Source organism: Coptis chinensis, chromosome 3, assembly GCF_015680905.1.
Source record: "Coptis chinensis isolate HL-2020 chromosome 3, ASM1568090v1, whole genome shotgun sequence".
Taxonomy (NCBI): Eukaryota; Viridiplantae; Streptophyta; class Magnoliopsida; order Ranunculales; family Ranunculaceae; genus Coptis; species Coptis chinensis.
In genome coordinates, this window is record NC_141458.1 from 87,512,486 (window position 1) to 87,536,955 (window position 24,470).

Here is a 24,470-nt window from a genome sequence, read left to right on the forward strand (position 1 = left end):
GAGGCAGAGGAATTGACTAATAACTCGCCTGTAGCTCCTGAAGAAACCTGATTCTGTCCCGATAAGTAAATCCTTAAAATGCTATTAAGTTGCAATTTACTTATCTATTAGCAATTGACTTTTGATTAGCTATACTTGAGTATTTATTTTGAGTGAAACTTTGCTAAATTTGATTCAAAATAATCAAGTATGCGTGCTATCAAACGTGGAGTTCCTGACTAGCTAGGAAATGAAATTCCGAACTTGGACAAGTTCCGAACGTGGAGTTCCGACTAGTTAGGAAGTAGAGTTTCGAACGTGGAGTTCCTAACTAGCTAGGAAGTGGAGTTTGGAACTTGGACAAGTTCCAAATGTGAAGTTCCAGCTAGCTAGGAAGTGGTGTTCTTTTCTCCTTATTTTCATAAATATGTATACACGGATGCCCTACTTTTCGTCATACGATGGTTGCACATTCTCGACCATTGAGGGAAAATGACAAAAGTGTTGAATTATATTTTATACAAATTCATATTCGAATCTTAGAAAAACAAGGTTTTGTAGGAAAATAGGGTTTGTCCCCTTTGTGTCAATTCCCTGTAAATACCTTTAGTTTTATTAAGAAATAAGACTTTGTAGGAACGTAGGGTGTGCCCCTCAGATTATTTCTGTAGAGTCCTTAAATGATCTAATATCTAATGCATAAAACGACACTTATAAGCATAAGGCATTAGAATTGCGCTTTAGCTAGATAAAATCCAAGCTAAGTGTAAACTTTCTTAAGCACACACATGGAACAACATATGAGATCTTTCACTCATTATCCAAAGAAAGCTTTCTTAAGGTTCTCGATACAAGTGTGGCCAACATATGGGATCTCGCACCCAACATCCAAAAGTATCCCAACATAAAAATAATAAATTAAAAGAAACAACACTCTGAAAAAGAGAAAGATAACTTTTATTAAAAATACTTGCGAAATTCACAGTGTTCCATGGGTAACACTCTAACAAAGAGAAAGATAACTACTATTGAAAATACTTGCGCATGCAAGTTTGCGATTCCAAGGTTTAACAAAAACTTCACCATCCATGGATTTAAGATAGTAACTACCATTGCCAACTATCCTATCAACGACATACGGACCTTCCCAATTAGCTCCTAACTTCTTAGGGCGCTGGGTCCATCTGAGAGGACCAAATCCCCTTCCTTGAAAAAATCGAGGTCGTACTCTTTTATCAAAGACCTTTTTCAGCCGGGTGCTTTGATAAGATGCTAGTCGTAAGGTGCAGATTCTCTTTTTCATCCAACAAGTCCAATTCCCCGACAAAGAATTTCCTCATTGTCGAGGGTGAGTACTAAATCTGACTTACGGGTAGTGACCCTCATCTCGATGGGAAGGACAGACTTCGTACCATAAGTGAGAGTGAAAGGTGATTCTCGGTCAAATAACGCCGAGGGAGTTGTTCGGTAGGCCCAAAGTACTTTAGGCAACTCCTTAACCCACAATCCGCTTCTCCACGAAGTTTCCATTTTAAATTATCCAAAATAACGCGGTTAGAGGCTTCCGCCGACCATACCTTGAGGATATCCAGGAGAAGAGAAAAGTTGCACAATGCCCCAATCTCGTCAAAAGCGTGTGTTTTGGTGCCCAAATTGTGTCCCATTATCGAAAAGAATGACTTTAGGTAATCCGAACCTGCAAATGATATTGTTCCGTATGAACCGTGACATCAACCTCCCCGATATTAAGCTAAAGGAACTGCCTCTATCCACTTAGTAAAATAATCTGTTGCAACTAAAAGGAACTTCATTACCAGGAGCTATAGGTAGAGGACCAACAATGTCCATTCCCCATTGAAGCCGAATGGCCACGGAGATGCCGAGGATGGAGTTCTTCGGCTGGAACATGGATGTAGTTAGCATGTCTTTGGCAAGCATCACACTTTCGGACATAAAGCGTCCGCATCTTTAAGCATATAAGGCCAAAAGTACCCCTGCCGAGTATCTTGAGTACCAAAGATCTGCCCCAAAGATGATTTCCACATTAAGCCGAGTGTATCTCTTCAAGTAAAGTATGAGCCTCGGCATGAGTAACACATCGTAGGTGAGGTCCTAAGTAAGACTTCTTATACAAGTTCTCACCAACAAGTAAATAACGTCCCACTTTGGCTAACAACCATTATTTCGTCTTCTCTGCCGGAAGAGTGCCATCTAAAAGATAAGAACGATACGGATCCATCCAGGTCCCCACTAGAGCTTGCAAAATTGGAGCCACAAGACAAACTAATTCTTTTTCAATACTAGGGCCCCGATCGATATTCGACGGGAATGGAACGAGCTTCAATATCCCCAAGCAAAGAAGCTAAGTAGGCAAGTGAATCGGCATGCCTGTTGTCCATCTAAGCAAATTAATGAAATTTAGATCTTCAAAATGAGAAGTAAAGAGATCTAACCAACTCCAAGTATTGAGCCATACAAGGGTCTCGAAGCCAGAACCACCCTCAATCTGTTGCACAACTAATTGAGAGTCATGAATATCGCGTGAGATGTTGTACTCCTAAGTTTAATGTCATAGACAAGCCCGCTAGCATAGCCGTTACTCGGTTTAGTTGTTAGATACCTTGAACCCCAAATGCACCGATTTTTCTAACTTAGTGTTATCTGGAGTCAAGAGTACCGCACCAATACCTGCTCTTTGGTCATTAGAAGATCCATCTACGAACAACTTCCAACCTGGGATATGACTCCAAGGTCGAACCTGACTATGAGGAAGTGAGTTAGGTTCGTCTAACTCCATAAAAGCAGGAGGTGACTTTTCCGAATCCGCTACTACGTTATTTACCGAGGCTGAGGTATCTAGAGGAAAATCGATCAAGAACTCAGCCAAAGCTTGCCCCTTCTCAGAAATTCTCGGCACATAAATAATGTCAAATTCCCCTAATTGAATGGACCATTTCAAGAGACGTCCGGCCCTATCTGGTCTTGCCAAGACCGACTTCAATGGATACTCAGTGATGACTCTGATGGTGTGTGCTTGGAAGTATGGTCGTAGCTTCTCAGCATCAAAGATTAGAGCTAGAGCTATTCTCTCAATCTTCGGATATCGTGTTTTAAGATCCGGAGGGCTCTACTAACAAAGTAGACAGGGCTTTTCGATATTCCTCTCATCAATTCGTACTAATACAGCGCTGATGCCATGCTCGGAAGAGGCTAAGTATAACCCTAAAACGTCTCCTTGCTTCGGGGTAGTGAGCACGGGAGGGGAGGACAAATAATTTTTTAAGTCCTTAAAAGCCATCTCACATTCGTCGGTCCAATCAAAGCGTGTATTCTTCCTTAGTAACTTGTACAGAACCTGACACTTATCCGAACTTCTACTAATGAACCTGTTAAGTGCGGCAAGACGCCCAGCCAACCGCTGTACCTCTTTCGGAGACCTTGGAGAAGGCATATCAAGAATAGCTTTGATCTGGTCCGGGTTAGCTTCAATTCCACGTTTAGTAACCAGATGTCCTAAGAATTTCCCGGAGGTAACACCGAAGGTACATTTAGCTGGGTTAAGTTTCATCCGATACTTCCTCAGGATCTGGAAAGACGCACGAAGGTGTACAAGATGATCAGACTTCTATTTACTTTTGATCAGGAGGTCGTCAACATAGACTTCGACAAAATCACCGATATGATCTTTGAACATCGTTGTGACCAAGCGTTGGTACGTTGCCCCTGTATTTTTTAAACCAAAAGGCATAACCCGATAACAATATGTTCCCCGTGCGCGATGAAAGTAAGTAGTATGCTATTGATCAGGAGGGTACATGAGTATCTGGTTGTAACCCGAAAAGCCGTCACAGAAAGAGAAGATCTCATGTCCTGCAGTGGCATCGACCAATGTGTCAATACGAGGAAGAGGAAAACAATCCTTCTTACAGTGCTTGTTCACATCCGTATAATCGACACACGTTCGCTAGTTCCCATTCTTTTTCTTGACAGCTACAACGTTAGAGATCCATGCCAAGTAGGGTATGTGATCTTTCGTATGTACTTAGCCTTAAGCAATTTATCCACCTCTTTGTCGATAGCCTCAGTACGTTCGGGACCCATCTTTCTGAGTTTCTGCTTAACTGGCACGACGTTCGGATCCAAATTGAGCTTATGGCAGGCGATGGAGGGATCAATTCCAGGCATATCCTCATAACTCCAATCAAATACATCTCGGAATTCTTGTAAGAAATTTATCAACTCTTCTCTAGTCTTCGGGTCCAACATGGTGCCAATTGAGACTCGTCGAGGTTCGGAACCATCTCCTATGTCAACTTCGTCAACCGGTTCTAATGTTGGGGGAGTCCTCCTCTCATCCGGCCCTATAGAATCTAATGGAATTATATCCAAAGGTGCCAACACTATGTCTTGAGAGGGAGACTCGTTCTGTAATTGCTATTTGGCAGGTACCGAACCTGCCCCCAGTGTTATTGGAGCAGTTCCTGAACCATTTTTTAGAAGAGCTGCATAGCATCGCTTGGAAGCTTGTTGATCTCCTTTGATCACCACGATATTGCCTTGGTGAGGGAACTTCAAGGTTTGGTGATAAGTACTTGGAACCGCTTTCAAGCGATGAAGCCAACTCCTACCAAGAATAGCATTATATTGCGTAACTCCCCTGACAATCGTGAAGTTGACATTTAGAGCGACGTCAGCAGCTTTGACTGTCAATTCAATCTCTCCTACTGCATCGGCCATGTCACCATTAAATCCATACAAAGAAGATTTCACGGGACAAAGTTCCGTTTCTAGAATCGGCATTTGTTTGAAAGCATGATAGTAAAGTATATCTGCAGAACTCCCAGGGTCGATGAGGATCCTATGCATATCACACCCAGCAACTTCTAAGGACAGAACCAACACATCCGAGTGTGGAAAGAAAACCCCTTTTGCATCGTCATCAGTGAAAACAACCGCAGAGTTAGATTCCTTGGTCGGTTTGGAAGTGACATTGTTAATGCTTCGCAAATGCTTTGCCTGTCTTTCCTGGTACCTTTGCCCTCTACTCAACTCTTCAAATGGGTGTTTAGAATTGCCCCCAGCAATCGTGTGAATCACTACCTTATCCGTTCATGTCTCTGCATTGTGTACATTGGTGTCAGGAATTGCGGTAGTATTCTGAATCGGAGTACCCTTATATTCATCTAGTAACCCTCGGTCTACGAGATCCTGAATTCCATGTTTAAGAGACCTACAATTCTTAGTTCCATGACCGGCCTGTTTATGGAACTTACAGTATACGTTTGTATTCCTAGCTCCAATAGCACCGGGTTTCGTTCTTGATAGCATCGAAGATGTCCTCGTAAGGATGAGTTAAAGTGGTAAAGTCCCTATCCAGCGGGGGTAGTTGCTCACTTCCTGACGTGTCACTAACCTTTTGCCTCTTGGACTTATCTTGATAGGAATTCCTGTCGACTGACTTGTGCTCCGACTGTGGTTCCTCGGACTTCCTATCATCATAATGACTATCAGAACTCCTACCAACAGGAGCGGAGGTGACACTGGTTATCACTCTTTTATGAGAAGAGTCCCTGTCCAATAGGTCTTCTTCCAGTTCCGCATACTTATCAATCCGAGCCTGCAACTCTGTCATGTTCGTAGGCTTCTTTTTCTTCAAAGACGTGTATAGACCAGAAGCGGGATCTAATCCTTTTCTAAAGGCCACAATGGCGAGGGTCTCATCAACGTTGTCAACATGCAATTGAACCTCGTTAAATCTTTTGGTGAAATCCTTGATACGCTCGTCCTTTCGGATTTTCATATCAAACAGTGCATCAGCGGTTTTAATGTAGGGTCGGTTGCAACTGAATTTCGCAATGAAATTGATGGATAGTACCTTAAATTCGTGAATGCTGCCCCTGGGTAGCTTCGTGTACCAGATGAGTGCTGAGTCTGTCAAACTTGAAACAAAATACCGACACAAATAATGATCTTTCGTAGAAAGACCCACCATTGCTTGACGATAACCGAGCACATGAGAGACTGGATCTCCTTTGCCATTAAATTTAGAGAACTTCGGTGGTTTATAATCATGGGGGATGTATCCACTCATAACATGTCATGAAAAAGGAGTTCCAATGTCACCCTCGATTGCTGACCGAACAACTGACTCATCCATCTTGGTTGGTTTCGAATCTCGTAGTTCCTCTAGTATTTGCGCCTTGAGTTGTGCAAGAGTAGTCGGTTCATGAATTTGAGTTCTCTCATTGTTGTACCTCAAACCTAGACTCTCATAGTTCTCATCTTGATGATAACGTGGTTCCGGTTCTCGAGATCGAGTGGAGGAGTTTGCAAAACTGGATCGGGGAACTGAGGGATTCCGAGGCAATGAAGGTTCCCTTGAAACTGAAAGTCTTCTTCGTGCCGAGGTTGACCTTAATAGTTGTGGATTCCGGGCAAACACATTCGGACGTCCATCCCTCGTACCTTGAGAACTTGAATACCAAGAGAAGTCAGTTCCGTGTGAGCTCGAGTGTTGGGTGGGATCCAATTCTGGATTATAATCCGAATCTGGTTGGTCGCTATGATACCCAGCGAAGTAAGGTATATAAGGTGTAGGGACGTAACCCTCACCAGGGTCGAGACTCGGTGGACGGAACTGCCCCCTCGCGTTTCCATCAGTAGGCAATACTCTTGGAGGTGAACGACCCTCCTGCGTGCGGTAGTAGTCTTGTAAGAAACGCAAACAAGCCTCTTGTCGACCACGTTCGGCCATCACAGCATCCATGATGGCTTGGTTGGTTATGGCAGATTAGGGAGTATCGTTGTTAGGCTCATTTTCTTCACGACCCTGTCCAAAACGACGATCTCCTCTACGCTCGATTGTTGTTTTGAGAAGTAACATGTGGGTTATTGATCTCGTTATTCCCCTCGTTACTTTGATTCGCATTGGCTCTTGTAGTAACCATGATTTTGAATCAAAGTGAAGAAAATATATATATTTTTTTAAAGAACAACCAACCCAAAAAAAATTGGTGGGTAGGAGAACCTAGAACTGAAAAAATTTCGACCAAGAAATCAAATCAATTCTGTATAGTTTCCCACAGACGGCGCCAATTGTGTGATGATTTTTCCTAAACAAGAAACACAAATATTTTGTTGATGATCAAAGAACAACTAGAAGTATTGAATCAATAAGAAGAAGAGATTTAGAAGATGATGAGTTGAACCACGTTCTTTAATGGCTGCCTACGTATCCTGTGTATAGGAATCAAACTCAAAGCGTAGTTCAACTATTCTATTTATAAGAATAGATGAGATTTCCCAATTAGTGTTTAACTAGGAAACCGTCTCTTGTTAAGTATCACCTTGATGAATAGATAAGGTTTCCCAATTAGTGTTTAACTAGGAGACCGTCTCTTGTTAAGTCTCATCTTGACTCTTCTAGAAGCCCCATGTTTCCCAAGTCAAATAGGTCTCATTTATTGACTTAAACAACAGAAAAAACATGTTTAGGTTCGAGTCGTAGTTAGAGCTCGAGCCTAGTAGTTGAGCTCGGTTTGGAGTTCATAGTTAGGAGTTGGTTATACTGAACCTACAACTCCAACTAGTTCCAAAGCCTACGAACCTTTTCCGAACCTAGTAGTTGAGTTTCGGATTTAGAGTTCATAGTTAGGAGTTGGTTATACGAACCTACAACTCTAACTAGTTCCAAAGTCCACGAACCTCTTCTTCTTGTCTCACTTCCGAACCTAGGAAGTAAGAGGATTTGGACTTGAAGTGTGTTCTGGTACTTTCTACCCACACCAAGACCATATCCGAGCCTTACGAAGATGCTACCACGTGTTACATATCTATTTGCTAAAATATGCACACACACATAGAAAGGATAATTAGAATCTGGAGGAGAGTCATTATTGGGAGTGGAGGCGTCGGCCATTGAGAATTGAGAGGAGGCGGAAGCTGATAGAATTTAGGATTAGGGTTTGGATCAATATTAGGCTGATAACATAATTAATTAGAGAGAGAGAGAGATTGATTTGAGAGAATATTTACTTGATTAATTTCTAAGAAGATTACAAGATGTTTATATAGAGATTTACAAGAATCTAAAATAGGAACTAAACTAAAAAGTCGGTGTGGATTTCTAAATAATACGCGAGGTGCGGGGTGTGCTCGGGTTAAGCCTTGGATGAGCGTAGGTCGCGCTGTATCTACTGTTCTCTGGTCAACACATAGGCGCAGGTCGTGCTCCATCATGCTTTGGCAGAGCGCAGGTCACGCTCTCCACTATGACTTGAAGAACGACTTCTAATAACACCTTCCACATTCTGAAAAACCACGTTGTTTCAGTTGACCAGGTTCGATCCACAGTCGTGTTAGGTTCTTCCGACGTTAAGAGATTGAAACAGTGGGTCTTGACGCGCCTCAGTGCATCATCTCTGCATTTATCTACTTTTGTTTTAACATGTGCTTATGTTTGGGTTTGCATGCATGGTAAAAGCAAGATGGGGTGAAGATGTTGGGAATTCAAGTAGGGATGAAACTGAATACTTTCTTTTCCCAATGGATTGTAGATCAAGATTAGACCCTCCTTTACTCGAAACATATTTTGGTAACTGTATAAACGGTGTATCAGTAGTGTCTAAAAGAAGTGATTTAATTGGAGTAGATGGGATAGGCATTGCAGCAGAACTTATTGGGAACATGATCGTAAAAATCAGCGCAGATGAAATATATATATAAGAGCATGGAAAAGATATTCTCCTACAACGTATCGTTATCACTAGATAGAATTAATTATGTTGCTGGTTCAACAAAGATATATGGGTATATATCAGACAAATTTTGGGTGGGGAAATCCAACCAAAGCAGAAGTTAGTTCAATTGATTCTACAGGAGCTATCTCCCGGCCCTTAGTGAGTGTCTGAATGATGTAGGTGCTGTCCAGGTTGGTTTGGTTCGGAACAAGACGGAAATGGATGCTTTCATTTCATTCTTTGCAAACACTCTCCAAGGTCTTCCCCACTGTTGATGTTCTGTTTCCATGTCCATGCTACTTGAGAGCTATATTGCTTTATTTAGTTATTCGTTTTAGGTGCTGCTGGTTGTAAGAAACATAAGTTCTGTGATTCTTGATATGATAAATGTACAGAAGGCTTCTCAAGTCTCAACCAAACAAACTAAAATCCTACAAACACAATACAATTATGAACATATGATGCTAATGATTTTTTTTTTTTTTTTTTTGGAATCATTTAATGGTTATGGCTGACCCTAACATGCATTAGAATGAAATCTCTCATACATGTACCCAATTCTATCCTTCTCCACTATCACAGAAAGTCCTAGACTTAGTGGAGGGATACCAATGATTGCTATCACCTATATATACATAATTCATTCAGATTGATTTTCTTAAAACAGTAATAAAAGTGACTGGCCTAATATCTTCTGTAGCTATTTCCTCGTCGATCAAATTTCCATAGATCTCAAATAACCTATCAGTAATTCCTTCTCCAAAGTGATGACTGATCATGGACTCCTGGATTGCTCTAACTGTCGTCGTAACTGTCCTTCCATAACTTCTCAAATCCTCTGATTCATCCCTTTCAATCTCGAACATCTCCAAGCAATCAATTTTGAACGATCCCTCTTTTCGCACTTCATCTTCAATCTCATCTTTGGATGGAGCATAGAAATGAACATCATATGAGTCTAGCTTATCCTTCTCAATCTCTCCCTACAAAAGTAGCACATAATTGAGGAAGAAATAAAATTTGAACCCTTACTTATGAACTTTGGTTGGGATCGGCTCTGATTCCAGCGCAACATTCATGTTGCACTAAAGATCCAGAGCTGTCCGAAACTTGTGACTTGAACATGTAGCGTGTTCCTGTTTGGTCACTACAGAGGTGTACATTATAAAATATAAGTTTCTCCGTCCTATACTTGAGTAAAGTAGGCAGGGAGGACATTTGCCTAATCTTCCGTTGTTGCGTTTTTTTTTTGGACTGAGTTTCTTCGATAACTGCTAATTTAGTATCTGAACATCAAATGTTTTAAGTGCATACCTGTGAAACCATTATCTCCAGTGACCGAGAAAGCAATTCCCAGAAAAAGGAGTTTCCTCTATCAGCGTGAGTTTGATTTCTCCTTCCCAAAAAAGTTAGGACCATCCGTCCTCCAGAAGCCAGCTCTTCTGATCTTGATTTCAGGAACACTGAGAAGTCATCACTGAACTGATACAAATAAGCCTGGGACACCAAGGGACAGCTCTCTTCAGATATATACACCTTCCCTTGGTTTATGGATTTTCCTTCTTCATCATAAAGCATTGGTGGAACCTATAAAGCAATCCCAGTATATCTTTTAGATCATTTCATCATCGAGTTCAATATAACGTGCATGTATATCGATTTGTTGATACCAATATCACTAAGATGTTTAACTATTTTCTTTAGATCGTTGGGCGGTCTAGCTCGAACAAAAATTGGTGCACACAATAAATTAGCCGATACTACAATATAACCCCTGATTAGTAATTATACAATCAAATCAACCAGTGAATCCAATGATAAAATTATTGCGACTTTGTGCTCCGAAATTTGAATGTCACTTGGGCTTGGGCGTACTTTTTCTGTCCCACCAAGTCCAGTGGTACACTTTTCCTTTCCACTGTCTTTGACAAATAATGGACCTCTTCGTATTAAATCATCTTTACGACTTTTGGTTGTCTGGTTTGGGAACAAATTTCTTCCCTACATATCAAAATATCAAATCAACTTTTTCTATGACTTTGAGCTGTTGGTTTTCAGCACCAATTATTGCATTATTATTCGACAACGGAGGAGCAAAATAATAAATGTAAGGTGAACTCAAATACAAGATATTACAGGTGGAAACTGAGAAGTAGCAAAATCTCTCTTTTTAACCTTTCTTGCAATTTGAGAGGGAGTTAGAAGTAAAGGTTAATTGGAAGTCGTTAACAGGGGAAACAAAAAAAACTCCAATTTCTAATAATTATATTAAGAAAATAAGAAGTGTTCACTCCAAATATTTAGAAGAAATTGGACATTAATTATAGCATACATTACTGTACTTTGAAGATAGTCCGATGTATATACACAAAATTAAGGAATAACTTTACCTTGGATAGCCAATGCAAACTGTAGGAAGAATGAATAAAATGCAAGGTATTGCTAGGAAATAGCCTTCCATAGAAGGACCCAGGCACTGCAGATATGAAGACTAAGTTATCACTTCTTCCTTTCCGCAGTTCCTGGTATAAATCTGGTAAGGCCATGAAGATGGAATTAAAGTCATTGCTCGGAAGATCATTTAGGAATACTCGAAACTCTGGCCCAGGAGACTTAGCTCTGCGACTAGTTCCCCTGACAGCATTGATGATCTCTTTTATCACTGATAATGTATTCGGCCCAGATGAGCACCCAAAATCCGCTATGGACATGCTCTGTGGACTAATTGTTAGATATAGGTCTAAAACGGTTTCGACTGTTATGTGCTTCACCATATCAAAGGCCTTTTTCTGAAAAATAAAAAGTTAAGAAAAACGAACCAAGTACATGAGTGGAATTCTATGATAGAAACACTTGAAATAGATTTGGAGGGACATAGATAGAGACCTGGAGCATTGAGTTTTTGGCGTAGCTTTTTTCTCCAACACCCTCTTTCATGTGGAAGACTCTCTCTACATCCATGTTAAGCTGGTTGTTTATTTGGACAGGAAGTTGAATTAAGCTTTGGGATTTCTCGACTTGGTTTGTTTGTGTCATGCATGAGACCATGAACCTTAATTTATATGTTTACAGTTCCTAAAATCAAGAGCTTTCAAACTAGTTTAATCTGTTAGCTTTGTACATAGTATAAAATATCGGAATATAGGTATTTAAGTCATGTAGAGGCCAAGTAGCCCCCAACTTGTGACAAGAAAAAAATTAGTCGGCCCACATACGACAATCAGGCCCATCTATACATATTTTTTTCAAACAATTTATACATATTTTTGTTAAATTTCTAATAATTTTCTAATAAGTTGATTATTATTTTTATTTTATTTTCTATAAATCACATCTTTTAGTTATCTACTCAAAATACAATAAATTTCTTCAACTCCCTGTGAGCAAGATCATGAACATCTCCATTGACCATTCTATTTATTCACTCAAAATTACATGACTTAAAACCGTAAGAAATTCTACTAATATAAACTACAACATATTTGTTACTGTTGATTTTCTATTAATTTGTCTACTTGCCGTCACTAGTCACTTTGCGCTAGGCCCCTCTTGGAGAAATTTTTTGGCTCTGCCATTGGGTATTTATTTATCAATAATCAATTTTTTGATATGTATCATGGATATATTCTCTCTTTTAGGAATATTTTACATTGTTTTATATGCAAAATATAGTAGATATATATAAAATATCAATAAATATCGTAGATATTTCTTAATATATTATTTATATTTATTTTAAATAAAATTATTACCTAAACAAAATATCACAAAATATATCAAAAATATCAAAAATATTGTTAAAATATCACTGATATTTATAGTTTTATATATATTTTTAAACATATCTTGATATTTATGTATTTTTTGTTGAATTTTCAGTAAATATTGTCATATATGGCGATATTTTGTACTGTGGCTTTGTACCCTAAATTGCTAATAAACTCTGAATAGACTGATTGATGTGTGTCAGTTAATGATTAAGACCATAGGCCAAAAACGGAAAATTACTTGAAATGGCCTCGTGATACATACCAACACGTTTTTCAAAGGTTGGTGCTAGAGTGGACAGGAGTCTATCACTTGGGTGAAGGCAGCCTACCCTGCTAGTTAAAATATTGCTCGCACTAAGGCTGTTTCTCCACCACTACAAGTGAAAGCTGCGCCTTCATCCTTCTAGCTTTCCACAGATGGTGTAAAATTCGGTGGACATGCGGAAATTAAAGTTTTCAATCAGACAAATATTTTTATTTCACTTTACTGGGCCATATAATTGAAGTGTGACCAAACTTTTATCCAGCCAACGAAGACAATTCAAAGTGGAAGACAGAAGATTTGCACACTTAACAAACAATCAAAGTTTTGTAATCTGGTCGAAAGAACCTTTCCCACTACTTCCAGTATAATAGGAACTATAATAGTTGCCTAATTCCGTAGGTCTAGCCACGTGTCAGAAGGGGATGTTTCTGTCCCTCCTTGCGCAAGGGTAAAGTGTCCTTAAGCACATTTACTGTAGAGTATTGGCTAGTTGGTGAGCGAAGATTCACTCACTAAAACCAACACTTCCAAAGCACAAACACTTTAGAGGAGTGAGTTTATTTCAACCATGGCATTCCACTTCACTAGATTGCAGTGTAACCATTGAATCAGGTATAGCATGCCTCCTCTAGACGAAAGATTTAGTAGATATAGTTGTAATGGAGGATGCTAGTGGTGTCATGTAATTAAGAATTTAAGTAATGGCAGGCTGGGTTTGCCTAACTCCTAAATATTTCAAAAAAGGATAGAAAAGGTGTAAATAAAAGGCACAGATTCAAAAGGTAATGCCGAATTATCGGGAAAGTAAGCAGTATAATACTTGATTAAGCGTGCAAATTAAAGCTCATAAGGCCGGTTTGGCATTGGTCATTTCTCAATGGACGTTGTCATGTCAACTGTGGTTAACTAAGGGTTTCAAGCTTCACAATATCAAGTGGGTTGGCACTAATATTTGACCTTGTAGATGTTGTAATCATCACCACCAACCCCCCAAACAAATTAGGAAGTCAATGAACCCCAATAACCTCACTAGATATCTCGTCACAAGGAAGTAAGCTTCCAATTTTTAAAAATTGTACCATGCATGATTTAGTTTTTTTTTTTTTTAGCTCAAACTATACACAGTTCATAGTAAGCGCATCATGGAAACTCTGGGCACAACAATACCAAACAAAAACTAGCTAACACAAGCCACATCTCCTAGCATAATTGTATCATTTGAGGGGTAAGATTTCGTCATGTCTATACATTGGTAATTGTTAGAAAAATGGATTTGCTTTGCACAAATGCATTGTGATATGAATGAGTAATTTGTCTCCCAAGTTACCCTACTTGAGATGAAATGGGTTTCTCTTGAAATAGTTCGTAAAATGAGAAAAACATTTTCAAAGTGATGTACTAGTTCGAAACAGTGCATTATGCTGAAAAGGTGTGACCTTTCGAAATAGGCACTGGTTCGAAACAGTGTTTTATGCCGAAATTGTGTGTCTTTTCGAAACATGTGATTTTTCAAAGAGTTGCTTACTTTTTTCCAAGAGTCACTGTGTTGTTTCGAAAAAGCATCACTCACCTATAAATAGTGGATGAATTTGGAGAGAAAAAGATACCAGATCACACAGAGTTCTGATCTTTCTCTTCTCCTCTCTGTTCTTAGTCAAATATTATATTGTGTTTGTTGATTCTATAGAATTGAAGTGCTAGCTTTCTATAGAAGAAAATCCATTTTATCTTGGGAGATAGTTTCCCATCAACCTTCAAGCACCGTGAGGGGGAAAATCTGTCTTAAGTACATAGTGTATATAGACTAGGCTCGGATTTAATTAAGAAGTACAAGACACTTACAAGACAAAATATTTGTATAGTTTGGTAATTGGTAAAAAGTAAGTACAATTAAGTTGTATATTCCTAACAACTTAAGACATATTTCTTTTTCTTCTTCTTCTTTACCGAACAGAATTTGTTTTACATTTTCTTTTTTTTTTGGTTTAAAGGGAATAACAAAGTGTAGTTGTATTTCGTAATGGCAACAACACCACCGGTTACTCCTAACATTCTTCGTTCCTACTATTGTTTCCCATTCACATTTCCACATGGGGGAGAAGCCTGAAAAGTTTAATGGAACTAATTTCAAGCGCTGGCAACAGAAGATGCTCTTCTATCTAACCACCTTTAACTTGGCAATGTTTCTATGGGATAAGGCTCCTGATGTAAGCCCTGATGAAACCGACAAGGAGAAGGTTTTGGCCAAGGATGCTTGGTTTCATGCTAATTTCTTGTGTAGAAATTATGTTCTTAGTGGGTTGGCTGACTCATTATACAATGTGTATAGTGTGTTCAAGACTGCTAAGGAACTTTGGGATTCGTTGGACAAGAAATACAAGAGTGAAAATGCTAGCATGAAGAAATTCATAATTGGCAGATTTCCTGATTTCAAAATGACCGGATAGTAAGACCGTCATAAGCCAAGTCCAAGAACTTCATGTAATCCTCCATGATGTCATTACTGAAGGAATGACCCTATGAGAATCTTTCAAAGTGCCTGCTATGATTGAGAAATTACCATCATCTTGGAAGGATTTTAAGAACTATCTTAAGCATAAACGCAAAGATATCAATCTTGAAGAACTGATTGTCCGTCTAAAAATAAAGGAAGATAACCGCCTATCTGAGAAGAAAGGCAAGGATCCCATGGTGGCAAAAGCCAATGTTGTGGAAGGATCAAGTGCTAAGGGAAAGAGGAAGCACCAAGACAAAGCTCAAAGTGAAGAGAGTAGTATGCCTACTAAGTTCAAGGGCAAGTGCTACAACTGTGGGAAGGCGCGCTGGACATAAGGCAAGTGAATGTCACAAGCCAAAGAAGTATAAGAAGCAAAAACTGAAACAAATGTGACAATGGACATGCTTTCTGATAATATTAATGACATGAACCTATCTGCTGTGGTTTCTGAATGTCTCATGATTAGAAATGAAAGGGAATGGTGGGTGGATACTGGTGCTACTCGCCACATATGCTCCAACAAGTTGATGTTCACCACTTATCATGTTGTGAAAAAGGAATAACAACTCTTTATGGGAAACTCTTCTACGTCCAAGGTTGAAGGCAAAGGAAAGGTGGTGATGAGGTTGACTTCTGCGAAGGAACTAACTCTGAATGAGGTGCTCTATGTGCCTGACATTCGCAATAACTTGGTTTCTAGGTCGCTGCTGAGCAAGAATGGCTTTAAGTTAGTCTTTGTTTCTGATAAATTTGTACTAACTAAGAATGATGTATTCGTGGAAAATGGCTATCTTCAGGATGGGCTCTTTAGGATGTCTTGTTTTACTATTAAAGAGCGCCAATAAAGTTGAATCTTCTGTTTACTTGATTGAGTCTTCACATGTATGGCATGGTAGATTAGGACATATTAATTATGATACTTTGCATAGATTAATTAATTTGGACTATATACCAAAGATAAAAATAGACTCACACCATAAATGTGAAACTTATGTAGCATCCAAGTTGACCAGATCATCCTTTCATTCTATTGAAAAAAGTATTGAACCTCTAGACTTAATACACACAGATATATGTGATCTTAAGTATATGCAAACTAAATGTGGTAAAAAGTATTTCATTATTTTTATTGACGATAACACTAGATATAGTTATGTTTACTTGTTGAGAAGTAAAGATGAAGCAATTGAAGTGTTCAAACATTATAAAAATGAAATTGAAAATCAACTAAGCAAAAAGATTAAGGCTATAAGGAGTGATAGAGAAGGTGAATATGAATCACCTTTTGAAGGTTTCTGTTCTGAACATGGAATCATTCATCAAACTACGGCTCCTTATTCACCTCAATCAAATGGTATTGTGGAACACAAAAACCGAACTCTAAAAGAGATGATAAATGTTATGTTGTTAAGTTCTAGTTTACCCCAGAATTTGTGGGGGGAAGCTTTGTTTTCTGCCAATTACATTCTCAACAAGATTCCTAACAAGAAGATGTTTAAAACACCATACGATTTGTCGAAAGTCATTAGACTTCCTACAAATTCTTCAAAGTGTGGGGGTGTCTTGCTAAAGTGGAAGTCCCTAAACCTAAGAAGGCGAAGATGACCCAAGGCTATTGATTGTGTATTCATTGGATATGCAAATAATAGTAGTGCATATCGTTTTCTCGTTCATAAATCAGAGATTCAAAATATACATGTTAATATGATTATTTAGTCAAGGAATGCTTCATTCTTTGAAAATACATTTCCGTATAACATGTGTATAGAGCCAAGTTCAACAAAGAGAACTTTAGACGCTACAACTAGTAACCATCCTACACAAAGCGAAATTGAGGAGGAACCTAGACGTAGCAAAAGGTCAAGGACGTCAACGTCTTTTGGACCTGATTTTCTAACATACTTGTTGGAAAATAATCCTCAAACGTTCAAGGAGGCAATGTCATCTCCATAAGCTATTTATTGGAAAGAAGCAATAAATAGCGAGATTGAATCCATAATGCAAAATCATATATGGGAATTGGTGGATTTACCACCAAGTTCCAAGACTTTGGGATATAGGTGGATATTCACAAAGAACTTTAAGACTGATGGATCAATCGACAAGTATAAAGCTAGACTTGTAGCAAAGGCTTTAGACAAAAGGAAAGATTGGATTATTTTGACACTTACTCTCCAGTTACAAGAATAACTTCTATAAGGATGTTAATAGCAATAGCATCAATACATGGATTTGAGATACATCAAATGGATGTAAAGACGGCATTCTTGAATGGTGAGTTAGATGTACATGGAACAACCCAAAGGGTTTATTGCTCCTGGACAAAAAAGAAAAGTTTGCAAGCTTGTTAAATCCTTATATAGATTAAAGCAAGCACCTAAGCAATGGCATGAGAAATTTGACAATGCAATGTTGTCAAACGGTTTCAAAATAAACGAGTGTGACAAGTGTGTCTATGCCAAAAGCACTCAAAAGGGATGTGTCATTGTTTGTCTCTATGTAGACGATATGCTAATTTTGGGTAGTAATATAGATGTCATAAAATCTACCAAACAAATGTTGTCTAGTAAGTTTGACATGAAATATTTAGGTGTCGCTGATATTATCCTAGGAATTAAGATCTCTAGAACGGAGGATGGACTTGTTCTATCACAATCTCATTACATTGAGACGATTCTTGAAAAGTTTAAGAAATATAACATCACACCAAAAAAGTCACCAGTTGACGTAAATCTTCATTTAGCCAAAAATACTGGAGATAGCATATCTCAACTAGAATACTCTCGTATACTTGGCAATTTAATGTATGTCATGAAATGTACAAGGCCTGACATAGCATACTCTGTGAGCAAGCTAAGTCGATATACGAATAATCCTGGCAGAGATCATTGGATTGCCATACTGAGAGTTCTGGGATACTTAAAGTATACTCAGAATTTTGGTATGCACTATACAAGATATCCAGTCATTCCATAAGGGTACTGCGATGCTAATTGGATATCTGACACTAAAAACTCAAACTCCACAAGTGGATATGTCTTTACACTTGGAGGTGCAGCTGTTTCTTGGAAATCCTGAAAACAAACATGAATAGCGAGGTCCACTATGGAATCAGAATTCATTGCATTGGACAAGGTTGGAAAAGAAGCAGAGTGGCTACAAAATTTCTTAGAGGATATTCCAAACTGGGCTAAACCTATGCCAGCAATGTGTATACACTATGATAGCCAATCTGCTATTGGTAGAGCACAGAGTAGCATGTATAACGGGAAGTCTCGACACATACGTCGTAGATATAACACCGTTAGACAATTGTTCTCAAATGGAGTTATCTCAATCAACTATGTAAGTTCAAAATATAACATTGCGGATCCGCTTACAAAAGGTTTAACAAGAGAGCAAGTGGAAAGATTATCAAGGGGAAATGGCTTAAAGCCTTTGAGATAATCAACCAAGAGTCCTCATAATGGAAAAACCAACCTAGTTGACTAGAGATCCCAAGATCTAGGTTCAATAGGCCAATTGAATTATGTTTGTGACTTAGTTAATACTAGAAAGTAATATTATACTCTAACCCATTCCTATATAGACAGTGTATATATGTCGCGAGAACCAAGATAAGTCAAGCTTTTAATTATTTACTATATCTTGGAAAGTTGTGTTATCCAAGTGGAGTATTGCAAGATACTCTTTATAGAATTCACCTATGTGAGTGTGAAGTGGGGCCACTTCTGTGAGAATTTTAAGGAAAATGTCTCAAAAGCACTCTCTGAAACCAAGAACTGTTCAAGGCCAAAATGAACACAAACGTGAGAACCAACAGTATTCGAGAAGGTACTACGTGCAAATGATTATCTAGGTTTATACAAACGGCTGACAGTTCAAGGAAATTAATTGAAGTTTACTGATCATCCAATTAAATTCGATCGTCTTTCACTAAGGCAAGTTCAAGGCTTCTCATGCTACTTGACCTGATGCGGTGTCTTTTCATTTGTAAAAGAATAGAAATCCGATTTTTATGATAGAAAAAGCCAAATTTTCATTCATGTGGGGGATTGTTAGAAAAATGGATTTGCTTTGCACAAATGCATTGAGATATGAATGAGTAATTTGTCTCCAAAGTTACCCTACTTGAGATGAAATGGGTTTCTCTTGAAACAGTACATAAAGTGAGAAAAACCTTTTCAAAAGGATGCACTGGTTCGAAATAGTGCTAGCTTTATGCCGAAATGGTGTGTCTTTTCGAAATATGTGACTTTTCAAAGAGTTGCTTACTTTTTTCCAAGAGTCTCTGTGTACGTTATTTTGAAGAGGCACCACTCACCTATAAATAGTGGATGAATTTGGAGAGAAAGAGATACTAGATCACACAGAGTTCTGATCTTTCTCTTCTTTCTCAGTTTTTAGTCAAATACTATGTTGTGTTCGCTGATTCTATAAAATTGAAGTGCTAGCTTTCTATAGAAGGAAATCCATTCTATCTTGGGAGACAATTTCCCATCAACCTTCAAGCACCATGAGGGGAAAATCTGTCTTAAGGACATAGTGTATCTACACTAAGCTCGGATTTAATTAAGAAGTACAAGACACTTACAAGACAAAAGGTTTGTATAGTTTGGTAATTGGTAAAGAGTAAGTAAAATTAAGTTGTATATTCCTAATAGTAATATGGTAGTAGACTTTGACTTTGGTTGTGGAAGTGTGGACGACTTCATATAAAAACAATTAAATTTGCTCTTTAAGCTATAAACAGAGCTTTTCTACTACCAAAGAAAATGGGAAGGGATTCTAAGGACATTTATTAGAAAAACATGTAAACAAACTCATGATTTTTAAAGCATTTTTAAGTTTTAGATTTGGCTAATTTTTTTTGTACATATGATCTTCCAACTACTATAAACCACTGTCACCAAGTACGATACGGGTTTAAAACGGTATACTTGAAAAAAAAACTTAGTTCGTGTTTTAAACGGAACATCTCGGAATAAAAAACAGAAAAAAAAAAACGTTAAAAAACGTGGAGCATAAAAAACGGGTTTAAAACGTATAGTACGTATAATTTGTAAAAGAAACGGTAAAAACCGATGACAAAGAATATGATAAATAAGGAATTTGATTTGTTAATTGTTATAAGAGTGGAAAAAAGAATAGGCAGAAAATAAAAATAATAATAATACAAATGAATTAAAATTCAAATACATGAAAGTACCAAATTATCATTATTCATCCAAATACTAGAAGTTTTAGATTGAGTACCAAAACACGACTCTAAATAAGATATTACTAATTACCAACCATAATGGCATAATCAAGTACTACAAATAAATTAATAACTTTAAAATTGTCAATTATTAATAGTCCAAAACAAAATAGAACTGTCTCAATAAGTCAATCTAATGCCCACTTTTCAAAAAGGTAAACTTCAAAACCCCTTATCACGTTTTCTTTTAGATTAAAACAAAAAAGTTTTAATAAAGTTTTAAACGGCAGATTTTCAAAATCTTGGGTTTTAAACTTTTTTTAAGTTTAAAACGCGTTTTTTTTTTCGAAAAACCAGGGTTTTAAATTGGAACAATATGCCTTGCCAATATCTCGGGTTTAAACGAGTTTTTTTTTTTAAAAAAAACGCCAAATTTGGTGACAATGCTATAAACGTTATCACAAAAAATTATTCAAATCCGAAACTTGTAACCCCATCCAATGTAGTCAGCAAATTTAAAATTTTAGCTAATTGTGGACCGTTTATTTTCACCATTTTTAATACTATATTTGGCAAGTTTAGAAATTTTTAATTTTTTTAATTATTTGTGACAATGTTTAGAATAGTTAGAAAATCATATCTACAAAAAAAAATTGACCTAATCTAAAACTTATAAATGTCTTAACAATTTTGAGTTTGTTTACATGTTTTCTTAATATATGTCCCTAGAACCCCTAAAAAAAAAGCTTTTTACTAATTCTTTTTCGAAAAGATGATGGGTTAGGCAAACACCTACATTAGGTTCTCAAATAAATTACATATAAGTCATCCTTAATGATAGGGGTTAAAACACTACTTAAAGGAGGAATGAAAACTTTGCGAGAGATTGACAACTTTGCAAAGTGATTAGTTGCTCTCTTAACCTCTTTATACACATGCGTGTATGCACATTCCAGCAACCATAGAGCACTCTCAGCTGTAAACAGAGCTTCCTAATTCTATTATAGCCATCCTATTTCAACTAGAACAAACTACTACAATAGAAACTAATCAGTTTAAACACAAAATACAAACTTTTTAATCAATTAAAGCTCCAAATATCTTTCCATATCCTCAATACTTTCAAAGGTGAATTGCGCGTTCAGAAGATGACTAATTCCTTCCATCTTAGATCTTGTACTAGTGAAATTAGCTATTATGTTTGAGGTCCGCATATATGTATCGATATTAGTGTTGCACATGAACTTGTGATTATGTAGATCATTAAGTCTAAAGAAAGATATTGTATGTGCATATCTATGCAACATACCATATCCCACATATCAAGAGTTTCTATACTTATAGATTCTTAGTTAGGATAGATTTTATCTCCACATATATAATAGTTGTATGGAGAGAATAACGTAGGATTTCCTTGATTTTAGGTTCATTGATTGTAGGTTATATCCTTGTATAGTTGTATATTCAAATTTTGAATTTACTTCCTTGTAATACATGTAAATGATCTATAAATAAATATTTTCTTCTTGGTCTTCTTAAGAAAGCCAACCAAATCAATTCTCAATTCTATATGGTATCAGATTTCTAACAAAAAAATAAAAAATAAATGGCTTCACCTTCCCCTCCAAGTTCCACTTTCATAATCCTCAATACAAACTCGATTGTGGACCCTTTTTCCATGCATCATTCCGATAATCCAACGGCTGTTTTGGTCTCTCCAGTCCTCTCCGGTGACAACTATGGCACTTGGTCTCGTGCTATTAGCATGGCCTTGCAAGCAAAAAATAAGCTTGGCTTTGTTGATGGCACACTCAAAAAACCGTCTGAAGAGAAAGATGTCCCAAATTCAGGGTATCGACTATCATGATACGTTTGCACCTGTTACAAAGTTAGTGACAGTTCGTCTTCTTCTCTCTATTGCAGCCATCAAGGGTTGGTCTCTTCATCAACTAGATGTCAACAACGCATTTCTTCAAGGAGATCTTAATGAAGAAGTGTACATGAAATTACCTCCCGGGTTCTCTAGTAAGGGGGAGACCCGCGTTTGCAAACTAAACAAATCCTTATATGGTCTTAAACAGGCTTCCCGACAATGGTTCTATAAATTCTCCTCGACACTCATTAGAAAGGGATTCACTCAATCCATTGCAGACTATAGTCTCTTCACATACATTAAGGGAAATATATCTCTTTTTGTTCTTGTTTATGTTGACGACATAATCATCACTGGAAATAATAATGATCCAATCTCAAATCATTTCTAGAAAAATCATTCTTCATAAAGGATCTTGTTAAATTACAATATTATATTTTCTAGGCATTGAAGTTTCTCGCTCAAAACGTGGAATTTTTCTATGCCAACGAAAATATACACTTGATATTTTAAAAGATGCTGGAATGACTGGAGCACGAGTCACTAGTTTTCCAATGGAACAACAACTCCAGTTACGTCCTACTGATGGAGAACCTCTTGTTCATCCATCATCGCTTAATAGGGCGACTTCTTTATCTCACTGTGACACGACCAAACATTCAGTATGCCATCAACACATTAAGTCAATTCATGCAAACCCCTCATACCGTTCATCTTGATGCTGCCAATCGCATTCTTCGTTATCTCAAGGGTTCTGTTGGCAAAGACATACTCTTATCCGCATCAAGTTTACTCCACCTTAGTGGATATACTGATTCTGATTGGGCGAGTTGCCCAACTACCTGTCGTTCCACTACAGGTTATTTCACAATGATGGGTTATAGTCCATTCTCTTGGAAAACCAAGAAGCAACCCACGGTATCTCGGTCTTCAGCTGAAGCTGAATACTGTGCCCTCGCTACTCTATCATGTGAATTACAATGGCTCAAATCTCTCCTCACTGATCTTGGCATAAATCACCCGCAACCGATTTCAGTTCACTGCGACAGTCAAGCTACTATTCACATAGCAAAAAATCTTGTATTTCACGAACGAACAAAACATATCGAACTTGATTGTCATTTTGTTCGTGAGAAAATCACCTCTGGCTTGATAGAACCTTGCTACATTCAGTCCCGTGACCAAGTTGCTGACATATTTACCAAACCACTTGGAGCTGAGGCCTTTCAATGCCTATCTAGCAAGTTGGGCGTCGTTGATCTCTCAACACCTACTCTAACTTGAGGGGGAGTCTAAAGAAAGATATTGTATGTGCATATCTATGCAACATACCATATCCCACATATCAAGAGTTTCTATACTTATAGATTCTTAGTTAGGATATATTTTATCTCTACATATGTAATAGTTGTATGGAGAGAATAACGTAGGATTTGCTTGATTTTAGGTTCCTTGATTGTAGGTTATATCCTTGTATAGTTGTATATTCAAATTTCGAATTAACTTCCTTGTAATACATGTAAATGATCTATAAATAAATATTTTCTTCTTAGTCTTTTTAAGGAAGCCAACCAAATCAAATCTCAATTCTATATTAAGTTATTTTATTATCAACGCCCTTTTTCTCAATTGTTTGACCAGGTAACCTCCTTACAATCAGAGACCACCTACAAGTATATTAAATGATATTCAAAACAAATAATACATAAATATAATCTAAATAAGTATTGGTATGGAATTGACGATGACATATAAGTAATCCCTTGTCATACATTGGAGTTTAATTTTTAAGTAGATATACGTGCCGAAATAGGAGTGAACAGGAAACAAAAACACAAAAAATATTGTATGTACTACACTCTACTTCAATTCTTCTTTTTTCTACTAAATACCATCGAATGTATATAATATATTGATTATTAATCTTTCCAGTTTTGGCCACTAAAAAAAGTGTGCTGTATTAGGCACCACTGAAATTAGATTGGGCAGCCTCCAGCCCAAGTCCAAACAACAAAGCCCAACTAAAAGCCCAAGTACACCCCCACCAAATCGCTGAAACCGGAAAAACCCCTTTAACCGGTCATCTCTATCGCGCAAAATCCTTCGACGTTATCGTTAAACCCTAACAAAAAATACCCAAAATCAATT

At 37.6% G+C, this 24,470-nt stretch overlaps 2 protein-coding genes across 2 annotated transcripts; both read right to left on the minus strand.

Moving 5' to 3' along the window:
• Positions 1–3,969: 3,969 nt before the first annotated feature.
• Positions 3,970–5,971, minus strand: LOC147511397 (uncharacterized). The gene is made up of 4 exons (XM_086598449.1): positions 5,393–5,971; positions 5,151–5,235; positions 4,434–5,030; positions 3,970–4,349 (listed from the first exon to the last, which is right to left on the minus strand). Exons 1-4 carry the CDS (start codon positions 5,969–5,971, stop codon positions 3,970–3,972), a joined length of 1,641 nt encoding a protein of 546 aa, XP_086454575.1.
• Positions 5,972–9,176: 3,205 nt separating this feature from the next.
• On the minus strand, positions 9,177–11,822 carry LOC147511398 (S-adenosyl-L-methionine-dependent methyltransferases superfamily protein). The gene is made up of 4 exons (XM_086603114.1): positions 11,604–11,822; positions 11,108–11,506; positions 10,032–10,304; positions 9,177–9,700 (listed from the first exon to the last, which is right to left on the minus strand). The coding sequence occupies exons 1-4, from the start codon at positions 11,763–11,765 to the stop codon at positions 9,362–9,364; spliced, it is 1,173 nt and encodes a 390-aa protein (XP_086459240.1). The 5' UTR covers positions 11,766–11,822; the 3' UTR covers positions 9,177–9,361.
• Between the last annotated feature and the right edge of the window lie 12,648 nt (positions 11,823–24,470).